The 12,403-nt window shown below is 47.6% G+C and overlaps 1 protein-coding gene across 1 annotated transcript; it reads right to left on the bottom strand.

Moving 5' to 3' along the window:
* Positions 1 to 11,372: 11,372 nt before the first annotated feature.
* On the bottom strand, positions 11,373 to 11,657 carry LOC122167904 (small integral membrane protein 36-like). Its single transcript, XM_042832802.1, has one exon. It carries the CDS (start codon positions 11,655 to 11,657, stop codon positions 11,373 to 11,375), a length of 285 nt encoding a protein of 94 aa, XP_042688736.1.
* Positions 11,658 to 12,403: the final 746 nt, after the last annotated feature.

Here is a 12,403-nt window from a genome sequence, read left to right as displayed (position 1 = left end):
ACCAGGACAACAACAGGTCCCAAGTGAGCCCAAGGCAAACCTCGGTGTGCTGCCCTTGGCCTGTGCTCAGGCACACCCCCATAGTGCTGCAAAGCAACTCTCATTCCCCAGGGGGACTTTGCATGTGTGGGAACACATGGTTGCAGAACACCCTGTGCTGGGGCTCAGCGTGGTGCAGCCTCCTTGGGCCAAGGCTTCTGCACAGCACATGAACATCTCTCTTTTTTTCTTGCTGCAGACTGGCTCAGATTGCTGCCTTTCCTGACAATCTTTGCGAAGGAGAAGAATCTTGTACTGAAATGCATGTCAATAGTCTTGTGAAACAAGCACCTCTCCCTCCCTCAGCCTTCCCCCAGCCTAATTAATAAGGTCATCCTGCTGAAGGCAGCTTATAAATAGCTTTCCAAACACTAATGGAATTAGTTCTGCCCTGGACAACATCTCCAGGGTGACACTGGTGTCTAGGAGGGACTGCCTCCTTGGCACACGGTAGAAATAATGTTGAAGCAGAAACATTTACCTGATGTCACAGCATTCTTGCTGCCAGCATTAAACCTGAAATGAGATTACAGAGTTACTTAGTAATATCAGAGAAGATTTATCACCAGTAAAACAAGTGATATTAGAGGGTTGTGCCTTGCAGTAGGTTAGGTTATGCTAGATAATGAAAATCTACTGAAGGTTTCTTTCTGTCAGTATTTGTGACAAAAGGGTATTTTTCATGGCTACAAACACTCAAGATTTTGCAGGGATCTATGTTGGGAAATAATATGAAGTGCTACAGGTTGGTAGGAATCTTTAATATGAGGTCAATTGGTAGGAAATGAGTAGGGTAGCTATAAAGTCTCAGAAGAGAGAAATGTCTTAAAATTACTCAGTTATTTAAATAATTTGTTGAGCCATTGAATCCAATGACTGAATTATTAAGACTTTAAAATTTTGGAATTTTCTATTAAAAAAAAACACACAATGAAATATGTAACAGAAAATATAAACTTACACCAAAATACAGAGAGAAAACAGTCAGTCAGTCGTTCTCTGACGTAGGGACTTCAAACTAGTGAGAGTTAAGCTTCTAAACAAGGTACAGACATCATTATGAGTTAAAATTTCATCATCTATTTGACTAATGAAGTTCAATTGTATCTTCAGGAAAATAATTGAGGAACTGTTACTTTGCAGTCATTTGGCCTGTGCCTCAGATGACAGTCCTGCCATGCGCTGCATTTGAAGACAGGCCTGTTTTAGGTAGTAAAATCACACAGATTTCAAAATACAGACCTAAAAAAATAAAGGTCAAATCTGATATTAATCTATCTTTTCCAAGAACATAAATGGCTTTAAAAATTATATCACATGACATCCTTGATTGTAAAAGCACCATCTCTCATATTCTAGTTGTTGAGACTATTTATAAAACAGATTTTTTTTTCCTTATTGTGATTAGCCAAGGTGGTTTCATTTGGATTCTTGATGTACCTCCCGTGTACTTCAACCAGCAATGTTTTCTAGCAGGACTAAGGAAAGAAAACTTTCTGTTGGAGTGAAACATTCCCCCTTACAGATGTTACAGACATAGATGAAGAAGCCACAAGGAGATGCTCTGTGTGACTGAAATGAGATTACAGCAACAGGGAAGGAGGGGAGGCCTGGCCCTGCCGCAGCCACGCACAGCTCTGAGTCATCAGCTGATGATGGCAAAGAACTTGGATTTCGTGAAGAAACATCCTGCTTTCAAATATTGATTCTGTAGTGTTTCTTTTGTGAAGCGTTAGTCACAGAGTCCCAGAATTCAGAGCCTGTTTAGAAATAACAAATATCTGTTTGTTTTGGCTTTTAGTAATTGGACTGAAGAGGAGATGATCAGGGATGTTAACCTTTTCTTTTTTCAAAGCAAAGCATAATGCATGCAGAACAAATGACTTCTCTTTTATATTTTATACATATACCCATTTCTGGTGTCTCAGAAGTAAATGGATAACACTCACACTAACACCAAATCCAGAATAAAACTGACCTACCTTTAAGTCCTTTTCCTCAGGCAAAGCTCTGTCTGTAATCAATGTTCATGGAATTTAGGTGCAAAAACATTTATTCTCCTTCTTTCTTCCCACCATTGTGTTTTTCCCTGCAGATGTGCCCTCCATCCATCATGACTCTCAATATCTCATTTTTGACATCACAATCAATGAAGTGAAATAAGCTGTTACTTAATGGGCCTGACATAAAATCCATTTAAGTTAAAGGAAAGACTCTCATTGTTTCCTATCAGCTCTAGGTCAAGCCTAAAGAGAGCAGAGGGAGTGGAATTTACCCTGTCATTCGTCATCTGAGAGGAAATGGTTTCCATATCCCATTTGGACCACTTAGAGATTTTAAATATATTTAGAGAAAGAAAACAAATTGACTTCTTGTCAGTGGATAAATGGTTGAAACTTCACTCCAACCGGATATTCTCTCATTTTCAGATTTTTAAGATTAGTTTGCCTGAACTGTGTGATTTTTTTTCTCAGTATTTTAGAAAAACCGAGCACAGGAGTGAGAGCCATGATGAACAGAAGCCAGCTCTCCTGACCAGGTATCCGAATGCCCCACGCAGCCATGAGACAGCAGCTCAGGAGCCTGCAGCCTCTGCCATAACTGCTGAAGGCTCAAAGGAAGAAGCCCAGGAGGTGGGATGATGTTGGGTGCCTGATGGCCAGTGGGCAAGCAGCCACCCAGAAGGGCACAGCATGCCTCGGGCTGTTTTTCAAGACTGCACATTCCTATTCTCCATATTCCAAGGTCTCATAGCAACATGATCAAGGAGAAGATAATTTAGCTTAAGAAAAATCAAGAAATAACAGACAATGCTCCTGTTGAAGAGCTGAAATGGAGGTAACTGCGCACACACAGCACAGCTTTCAGAAACTTTTCCTTCTAAGCAAAGTGAAGAGAGGCAAACCTTGCCAGAGCTTACCTTGTTCTGCTGCACTTGACGTACAACTTTTTCTTATCTGCAGCTTGTAAACATAAAATTGCAAGGCCACATTTTTGGGAACGGAATGCAAAGCCTTGGAGGAAGGCCACGCAGCAAAACATGTTTTCTCCATACTTCCCCAGCAGCCAGGCTGCAGCACTGGCAGGTCATAGCCTGGGAATTCCTGATCTGCCCTCAGACCATTCCTCCCGGCTGAGGTCACCCCACTCTGTCTTTCTATTTGCATTTAGCAGGATCAATTTTATAAATTGCAAGACCAGATACAGCTTTGGCATATGCCTGCAGGGTGTCCCAGCTAACACAGTGGCAGCACAAAATCTCTCCACCTGCAGCAGAAAAGTATCATGCTAAAGCTGCAAAATCAAATGCCTTAATATTAGGAAGTACCAGAATCGAAGTCACTCTAACCTGCTCCTTCTGTATATGTCTAATGTGGAACAGCATGTGATACCATCATCAAACTGCAGTTTTCCTGCAGGAAAAATGACACACTGGGTAGACTACGTTCTTGTTGGGAGCAACTATTCGGTATTTCACTTGCTCTTTACTTTTCATTTTGTGGCCTGAGATTTCATCCAAACTGGGAGGTCTCACAAAAAGCCTTCTTAACAATCCCATCTCATCCTGGGAGAGCAGAACAGACCTAACCTAACGTGGGCACAGGATGTGCTGTTGCTCGGATGCTCATGGCATGCAGATGGGTGCTTGGGATGACTGGGTACAAACACAGCTGTACTCATGGCTGGGGATCTAAAAGTGACCTTTAAGCTCTTGCCTCCACTCAGTGCTACGCAAAGCAAGCTGAACTGTATGTTACACAACCAAGCCAAAAGAGCTAGAGGTCTTTAACAGCAAGAGAATTGGATCAAGGCTTGTGTAACAAGAATGAGACCTTAAAAGGAGATGTTGTTTTAGGCATCCCTGTGCTGCTAAGGAGCAGAGAACAAATATTTGTAGGACAGCCTTCACAAATCCCATTCGCATTACCCTCCCCCAGCAATAACAGGCTGCCAAACAACTTTCTGCTAAGTTTTGCTGCAGGTGATGAGCACGCCTGACTTGGAGAGCAGCCACGCACTGAACCCAGCCGTGGCACAGCAGGACCAAGCAGGGAATGACCCACAGCCACTCCATAGCTGCGACTCAACACACCTTCATCCTGGCTGCTCAATTAGGCAGCTTTATGGCCCCAAACCAGCTTTTCTTGTAAGCTGAAAAGTGAAAAACTAAACCAAACTGCTTAGGGCATCTGCACCAGTCAGTCTGTACCACCTGCAGCTTGGGCTTGACAGAGGGGAGATGGAAAGCAGCACCTGGGGCACCATGGGCTCTGCCCATCGGCCCTTCAGTCTCTACACCACAGTCCAACCCCCAGCGTGAGCTACCAAGGCCCACCACTAAACCACATCCCTCGTGCCATGTCCACACTCCTCAAACACCTCCAGGAATGGGAACTCCACCACCTCCCCAGCAGCCCAGCTATCTGCCCATATCAGCACAGAGCCACCCAGAGCTCTGTGGAACCAGGCTCCCTGCTCACAGTGCATCAGCCTGCAAAAAAGAGCATGCCACAGCATGGGCTACAGTGTGTCTGCACCAACTGAGCACTTTTGCATGCAGAAACAAGGTCCCAGCTTGGAGAGAACAATGGAATGGCAGCCATCCCTCCTTGGATGCTCTCATGGATGAGGACAGAGGCTGCCCTTTCCTGCTCTCAGGGGCACAGCACAGGGCCGTGGCTGCACAGCCCTGCCAGCTCAGCCCAGCCCTGACCTCACACAGCCCCATGGCTGCAGCTCCAAGGCCAGCCCTGAGCCGCAGCTTTGTCCTCTGCCCGAAGGGTTTGTTGTGACTGCAGGTGAATTAATGGGCCTCACCTCCCTGGCTGTGAAGTCCCTGGGGAGATGAGGCAAGTATCATTTTTACTGCGCCACAGCCAGGTGAGCGTAACGCAATATTTCCACTCAGGGATGACAGTGCTGCTACCTGACTGCACAAAACACAGCTGCTTTCCTCACTTAGTGGTGGCAAAGCTGACATCCATTAACCATCCTGCTTTGAGAACCATACCCCTCAGAGCCTGCCAGCTGCTGGTCATGGCCAAGGCAACTGCCATCATTTTCCTTGTCCTGGGACCTCAGGAAGCACCAAAGGAGCAAGCTCTGTTTATACTTTGTTCACTTCACCATCTATTTTTGCTAATAAAATCTGTGAATAAACTTACAGAGCCAGCCCGTTTTGTATCTCTATTTGCTGTTGATAGAATAAATTGTCTTTCCTACAGATTTTCAATTATATATCGGCTTATATTATGTGCTGCCCAACATCAGCACAAGAAGAAAATGTTTGCCATTACAACCCTTTGCAAACATGGTTCTCTTCCAATCTTCCTGCCTTGCTGCTAAATAAATGTGTACACAAGATAGTGTGCGTGTTACTACAAAAGACCATTATTTGCACAACGTCCAAAGCTGTACAAACTCCAGTGTATAGTTCAGGCTGTATTTCCTAAATCACAGAGCCCACACGGCCATGCTCACACCACCTCCAGAGCCTGAACTCCCATTCAAGGAGGACCCCAGCCCTGTTCCTCCTCTGAGCCTCAGCAACCTGAGCTCTTGCACCTCTGCACTGCCTTGACATCCCAGTCACTGCATCACTCGCATAGAAGGAGCCTGGTTTGAAAACCTGAGGCTGCTTCTTGCTTTGCAGCCAGGCAGCAGCATCTTTTTGGCCATATGAGCACGTTGTCAGCTCCTGGAAGCCTTGCAGGGATGCATGTGTATGTGCACTGATAGGTGGCCCACGGTCTAGATTTAACTGCAGAAGTGATAGAGAGAGGAGCAAAGGCTAGGGCGATTTACAACAGCTGGAGATCTGGTCTGAATGCTGCAATGTACCTCATGTACAGCACACGTGGCTGTGCATCATACAGCAGAGGCTGGGCCAAGAGGCAGCTTGGCTGCAGAAGGCACAACATCAGAAGAGCACAAGCCCGGTCAGGTAAGAGCTTTGTACCTAAAACGTGTCCTGACACACTCTTCAGAGGAGGTGAGGTATTTTTGAAGCTGACTATTTTTCTTCCAACTCCCCAGTTCTCTGAGCTCATTAAAATGAAGGCACTAATTTCCAGGAGGGGCCAAGAGGGAAAGGTCAAGGAAGGACTTCTTCACGTCAGTTCTCAAATTCCAGCGAGAAGAACGGCGGAGTTTCATTAAGCCTCTGTCAAACTACAAATTACTGCACTGTTGAAAGAAAGTAGGGCTGCTATTACCTTACATGCAAAGGGCAATGGCACAGACTTGATGACTTACAGCTTGCGTACAAGCCTGCCTCCTGCCACGCGTAGGTCGCTGTGCAGGCTGCCAGCAGCAGGAGCTCAGCTGGGCAGGGCACAGCCCCGGCCCTGTGTCACACATCCCCTGTGCACCAGGGCTGACAGCCACGCAGCCTGGTGCTGAGGGCACGGAACCACCAGAGAACAAAGCGCTTGCCAAGAACTGAAATCTTCAACAAACAAAGCAGCTGTTTTTGTTACTGCACCAAGCCACAAGTAATGCAAGAACGCCTTGGGAAGGCACTGCCATCTCTGCTAAAGGGGACATCGGCCTCTCAGGGGGCTCAAGTTAAAGGCTGCTGCTTGCCATTTCATATTCTGTTTCCTGAACAGATGTCAGAAGAAGAGGGATTAGACAAATCCCAATTGAAACAAATGCTTCATTTTGTTCATTCCCTTAGCTTTTGAAAAACACTGCCTGGTCCAACCTTGCACCTAATAAGTAGGAAAAACAACTGCTTGAGACTCTGAAGCAGAACACAAAGCGAGTGCTGCCTCAGGGTGCTCCTACCCTTCACTGCCTTCCCTGCTCAGCAAAGCTGCTCTCAAACCCACAGGTGGCTCTGAAGACCCAAAAACTGTCTTTTAACAATTTGCTAGCTGGAGCAATTAGCAGTCATGTTGTACAAGGAGCAACACAGAGCATGAAAACCAGCACGAGGGGATATGTTGGACCTGAAACCAGGGCTCAAACGTGGGGCTCTGGATTCCAGAATGTGCTTTTTTGGAGGACAGTGCTCAGGATGGCAATTGCTTCACACAGCAGTCAGGACATCTGCCCTTGTCACATGAGCTTCTGGGAAGAAGAAAGAAGACAATCCCAAGGAGGGGGGGAAGGATGGAAATCAAGTTAGAGGGACTTCAGAGTTACATTCAAGATACCATGACACTGAGTTAAAATAGAAACACCTGCAATCTTTATATAACAACCTGTAATTATGTGCTCATACAACACTGAGAATGTAGGTGTATACCTGCATTATATCAACTAAAATGGGTACAACAGCCAAAGAAGCTGGTGAAGTTGCTTTTCTTTTCCATACTATCTTTTATTTGGAGATATGTATTACAACTGTTTCAAAATTTTAAATCCATGGTAAAACATCACAGCATTTTCTGACTTCCCTTCAAATGCAGGGCTGCTGAAGGTCATCCTTAGTGCTGACCACCCCATTTTATTACTTTCTGCCATTTTAAAGAATTTATTTGTTACAACAGTGTTAGAGCACTGGAACACTTGGAAGAGCCTGTGCTGCTTTGTGTGCAGAGCTCTGCTCACCCTGGGTGCTGCCAGATTAAGCCCAATGTGTCCCTTTGAACTCAGAGCTTATCTGAACCCCCACTGCCCTCTGTTGGGTTATTCTGCACACCCAAGCTGGATACAACCAGGCTGGTGGGCTTTATCTGCTAAGACAGCAAAGCTGCACCCTGCAGGTGTAGAGCCAATCTGTCAGGGTAGTGCCGAAATAGGGGATGAAAAACTTGGCCAGCTGCAAGACAACGTTCCCAGCACTGAGCAGGACACCCACTGGGCAGCACAGAGTAGAGCTGGGCCTGGTCTACCACGGGAAAGAACAAGAATTTGCAAAGCATACGGACACAGAGCTGCGCTGAGGGCACAGCTTGGCTTTCATCATTTCCCTGCATCCTTTCCATCCAGCAAGCACTTCTGGCCTCCTGCACCGAAAATCAGCAGCCATCTGGCCTCCCTGGTTCCTGTCTCCTCACAGGCAGCTGTTCTACTTCAGCAATACAGGAAGCTGAGGCCCTATGCCAAGACTGCTCTGCTCCTGAGGGATGCACACCCAGGCAGGAATACTTCAGTCCCTCTGATGCTGCCACCTGTTTTTGCCCTCAGCAAACTCTGCTGTCCACCATCCCAGATGTGATGCACCCGGCTGGGGGATGCTTCCTCCCACTGCAAACCAACATTTAGGATCAAGTAGGCAGTGAAATAGAACAATGTCTTCACCTTCAGCATAGGGAGCAGGCAAAGCATTTTCATTTGGCAAAACAGGGAGAGTTGAGCCCAGCAATAATAATACCTTGTGCCCTCCCAACAACATTTAACTTCTACCCAAAGAAGCAGCTGGACCTCTGTAATGCTGAGAACAAAAAATCCCAAGAAAAAGGAACCCCAGGGATGGGTTATGTTGCAAAGCTGGTGAGACAAAGTTAGCTAGAGAGAAAGGAAAAGGATCCCTTTGTCCCTCCAGCATGCTACGCATAACAGCAGATGTGCACGTGTCCTCTCAGGCCACCGACCTTGCTCAGACAGCCACACAAACAGGCTCAGCAGTGCCGAGCTGTGTCCTCAGCGCTGGCTGGAAGCTCGACTCCGAGCAGCTCCCTGACCCCACTGCACAGAGCTGTGGAGCTGCGGTCCTGCCCAGCAGCGCACCGCCAGCACGGTTTGTAAAGACACGGCCCAAGGACGTGGTGTTAACACTTCCCAATTATTTTCTGTGTGCCAGAACAATTAAGGTAGCAGCCTCTGTCCCGGCTTTCAATTTCCTGGCTTTCCCCCGTCTGCGTCACAACAGAACTCTTCCCTGCCAGCCTCTTCCTCAGCTGTTCAGAGTCAGTGCTGGGAGCACGGCCAGCTCTGCTTCCCAAAACAAACACCCGACCTCCTGATGCCAGACATTTGCCTTCTATTCAATACCCCGGGGACCAAACACTTGGCTTTACAAGAGCTGCCCCGATTTTCTATTCTGCAGAGGTATATAAATAAAAATGCAGCTTTTACAGAGCTCTGTCTGCACCGGAGAAGACTTAATGGCATGTGCCTACAAGCTGCCTCTCACCATCAGCTGTAAACAGAGCCTCAACAGAGCCTGAGGTTTTCTGCCAGTTTAGCACACATTGTTTCAGCAAGCAAAATAAGGCTTATTGTCAAATTACTTTTTTTCTGGTGTAATCACATCTGCATTGGAGCAGATGCTAAGCCTGTATTCCTTGCTCAGACCAAACTCAACAACAGTGCGGTGTGTTTGTGGGGTAAGGAAGAGCTGAGCCGCGATCCTTCATGACTGAAGGAGTGTGAAATGTGGGTTCTTTAGGAGCATGGCTGTGTCTGTGTGCTCCAGAACAGACACGGATACTTAATCAGACTAATTCATAATTAACAATATCTCCATACCACTGCCCACGGAAGGATCTAAAGTTCCTTCATAAATATTAATTAACTCAACCTGACACCCCAGCTGTGTAACAGTTACTGCTGACATTCACAGATGGGGAAACTGGGGCAGGGTTTGTGCACACAGAGCACGCACAGTGTGGGGAGCAGCAGTGGGCAGTGGGTTCTGGTGCTGCCAGGCATGGATCTGCCCCTGGAGACCTCCTCCAGGCTGGGGGCTGCCTCCTGGGAAGGTTAATGCCAAACAGCTTGTTCTAAGAAAAGGGAGCTAACAAGCAGTGTCTCCAAGGAGACCAGCATGCAAGGCAGAAAGGGGAGCTGCAATGGGAAGCTGGGGATGGCAGCAGCTCTGATTTTCCCATTTTTGTATTCCTAGTATGCTTTTCCTTGGTAACATTGGATGATTTTCCACGATGAATGGCAGGGTGACTTACAGGCAGTCCATTCAGCTTCCTAGCCCAGCACTGCAAGGAGCGACTCGCTGCCATAGCCACACCCTCCCTGCTGCCCCAGGAGCCCAGCACCTTCATCCCGAGCAGCTCCTCGCACGCATTGCGGCGTGCAGCCTCACAGCAGCCCTAACCCCCACCTGTACATGCTTCCCCACTCGTGCCCTTTGCAGCAGGACAAAGGCAGCTTGGGGAGCCTGGCCCTGTGCAGAGCACAGCCACTGGGACGGAGCAGGAGCACAGCTGAGTGCTTTGCCATGCAGAAAGCACAAAGGCAGCTTGTGGGATCGGCTTTGCAGTTTGTAATGCAGAAGCAGCCATACATACCTTTAGAAGGGTGCTGCAGCCAGCTGAAGAAGAGCCTTTCCAAGCTCAGCCTGTAGGTGCCCATCTGCCCACCATAACCCTGCTCCAGATACAAGGCATCAGAGACCTCCACTCACAGTGATCACTTGCAATTCCCCATTGCACCCAAGCGCTCTTGCTGCTTCAAGTACACCAATGCTGTTCTGCTATAGCTTTAAGAAACCCATTCCAGCCCCTGCCTCTGGGATGACAAAGTCCTGATGCACCTTAGTGCCTCATCTGGAAAGGGATTTTGCCAACTACACATTAAAACTATCAGGAGGGAAATGTCATTTGTTGCTTTCAGCTCAGTGTTGCAGGGCAGAGTCCACCAGCCCTGTCACAAGCAATAAGTCCCCTTAGCATCAACACTGCTCCTAAAGCAGCTCCCCTGCTCACAGGTCCTTCTCTCCCCACCTGATGCTTCACCAAGAAAACATAACCATGCCAAAATCAGCAGTTTTACCACTGACATCCAGGGAGCCAAAAATTTTGGTTTGGTGCACACCAGGGATTTGCAGAGAAAATTATGAGTCTGGAAGATTCCTGCTATCTGAAGTATTTATTAATATAGCCTTGCAAATCTCTGTGTCTGCAGAATTACACAAGCACACAGTGTCAGATACTGCATTATTTCCATGACCTTTGACAGAGAACTGTGGACCTTTCTACCCTCATTGTGGCATCTCAACCAACAAAGAAAACAGCCACGAGCACACAGTCACAGAATCACAGGGATCCCTTATCACTGAGAAGGCTCAATCGCTGCCAAGTTTTGCCAAAAGCAGCTGGAAGTTGCAGTTAATTGCACTTTTTTGGTGCTGAACAAACAGAACAAGGTATTCAGCATTGTTGTTTCAGCACAATGTGTGGCACAGCATCACACCACCAACCCCCAGTTTGTCACCTGCACGGCTGGGGTGCAGCACAGCTCCCAGCCCCGTGCAAACTGTGCCGGCTGCACAGAGCTCTGCTCAGTAACACAATAACTCAAGCCATCTGTCTGACCCCATAACAAATAAATCGGCATCTCAGCTTACCTCATGAACTCGTTATCCTTTTGCAAACGGAGAGTAAACAGAGGTGCCGAGGCAGGCGGGTCGGCAGAGCACGAGGCCCTCACACCACAGTAGTCCTTTTCCCCTGCAGGTCGGGGGAGGTTTCGTAGGCAGAGACGAGCCCCTTTGCCCAGCGGGTGCCCGGGGTGCCCTGCTGCATCACCACCAGCCGGATGGGGGGCTGGCTGCTGGCTGGGACCTCGGGAGCATACTCCTTGCTGGGATCCTTTCCCCTGCAGTCGTAGAGCACACAGGAGATCAGGAAAACCAGGAGCAAAATCACGTAGCTAGCTACCAGAATGATGAGATTCAAGGTAACAGGGTCAATCTCCAAATAAAACTCCATTTGATCCCATACTATGGAGTGCAAACCCGGACAGTGAAGTTTCATATGCACGAGTGAGTGACCGCTAACTGATCAGAATAGATGTATTGGCTTTGCGGTAAAAATACATTAATCCTCAGGTCTCCTGTAGCAGTGGATTTCCCCGAACTGGATGATTAAAGCAGCTCAGTTTAATAACTTAAGCTCCTTCGTTTAATGCCACGTTGCCTACGGCGGCAGAAGCTAAATTTGAACGCTATATTGACAGCAAAACATCTCCATTATTCAGGGACTCTTTCCACAGGTGGGCACCAAACTGGGTCTCCTCAAAGGGCGTTTTGTAGGACACCCCTAAAGGTGGGTTTGGGCTCCAGATGTGCTCACTGTGGCCATGGGCTGGATAAAGCCACACTATACACTGCTAAACAAATACAGAGATAAATGAGGGGAAAAGCCACTTGCAAGGTAACTGCTCTAAGTCTAATTGGCCCGATTCTGATTCTAACAACTTTTTGCCCTGCCCTGTGCTACGGAAGCCCAATCCCTCCTCCACAACACAGCACACAGCAGCAGGAAGGCCATGGGGAAGGGCAGCAGGCGACGCTGCTGAGCACCCAGACCCCACGTCAGCACACTCACCTCTTCCACACAGAACCCGAAGGTTTTGATCAGCATTACAGCACAGGAGGGCTTTAGGAAGGGATTAGGCTGTCAACGTCTTAGCGCTGCTGGAGCTATGGAAAAGGGCTTTACATGTCAGCCAGAAT

Source organism: Centrocercus urophasianus, unplaced genomic scaffold, assembly GCF_019232065.1.
Source record: "Centrocercus urophasianus isolate 14NV4802_14NV808 unplaced genomic scaffold, USGS_Curo_1.0 seq_40, whole genome shotgun sequence".
NCBI lineage: Eukaryota > Metazoa > Chordata > Aves > Galliformes > Phasianidae > Centrocercus > Centrocercus urophasianus.
The sequence above is the reverse complement of the archived record's forward strand: the minus strand, read 5'-3'. Positions and strand labels throughout refer to the sequence as shown.

Coding starts and splice junctions, on each gene's coding strand:
- LOC122167904 (XM_042832802.1), bottom strand. CDS start 11,657: ATGGAGTTTTATTTGGAGATTGACCCTGTTACCTTGAATCTCATCATT.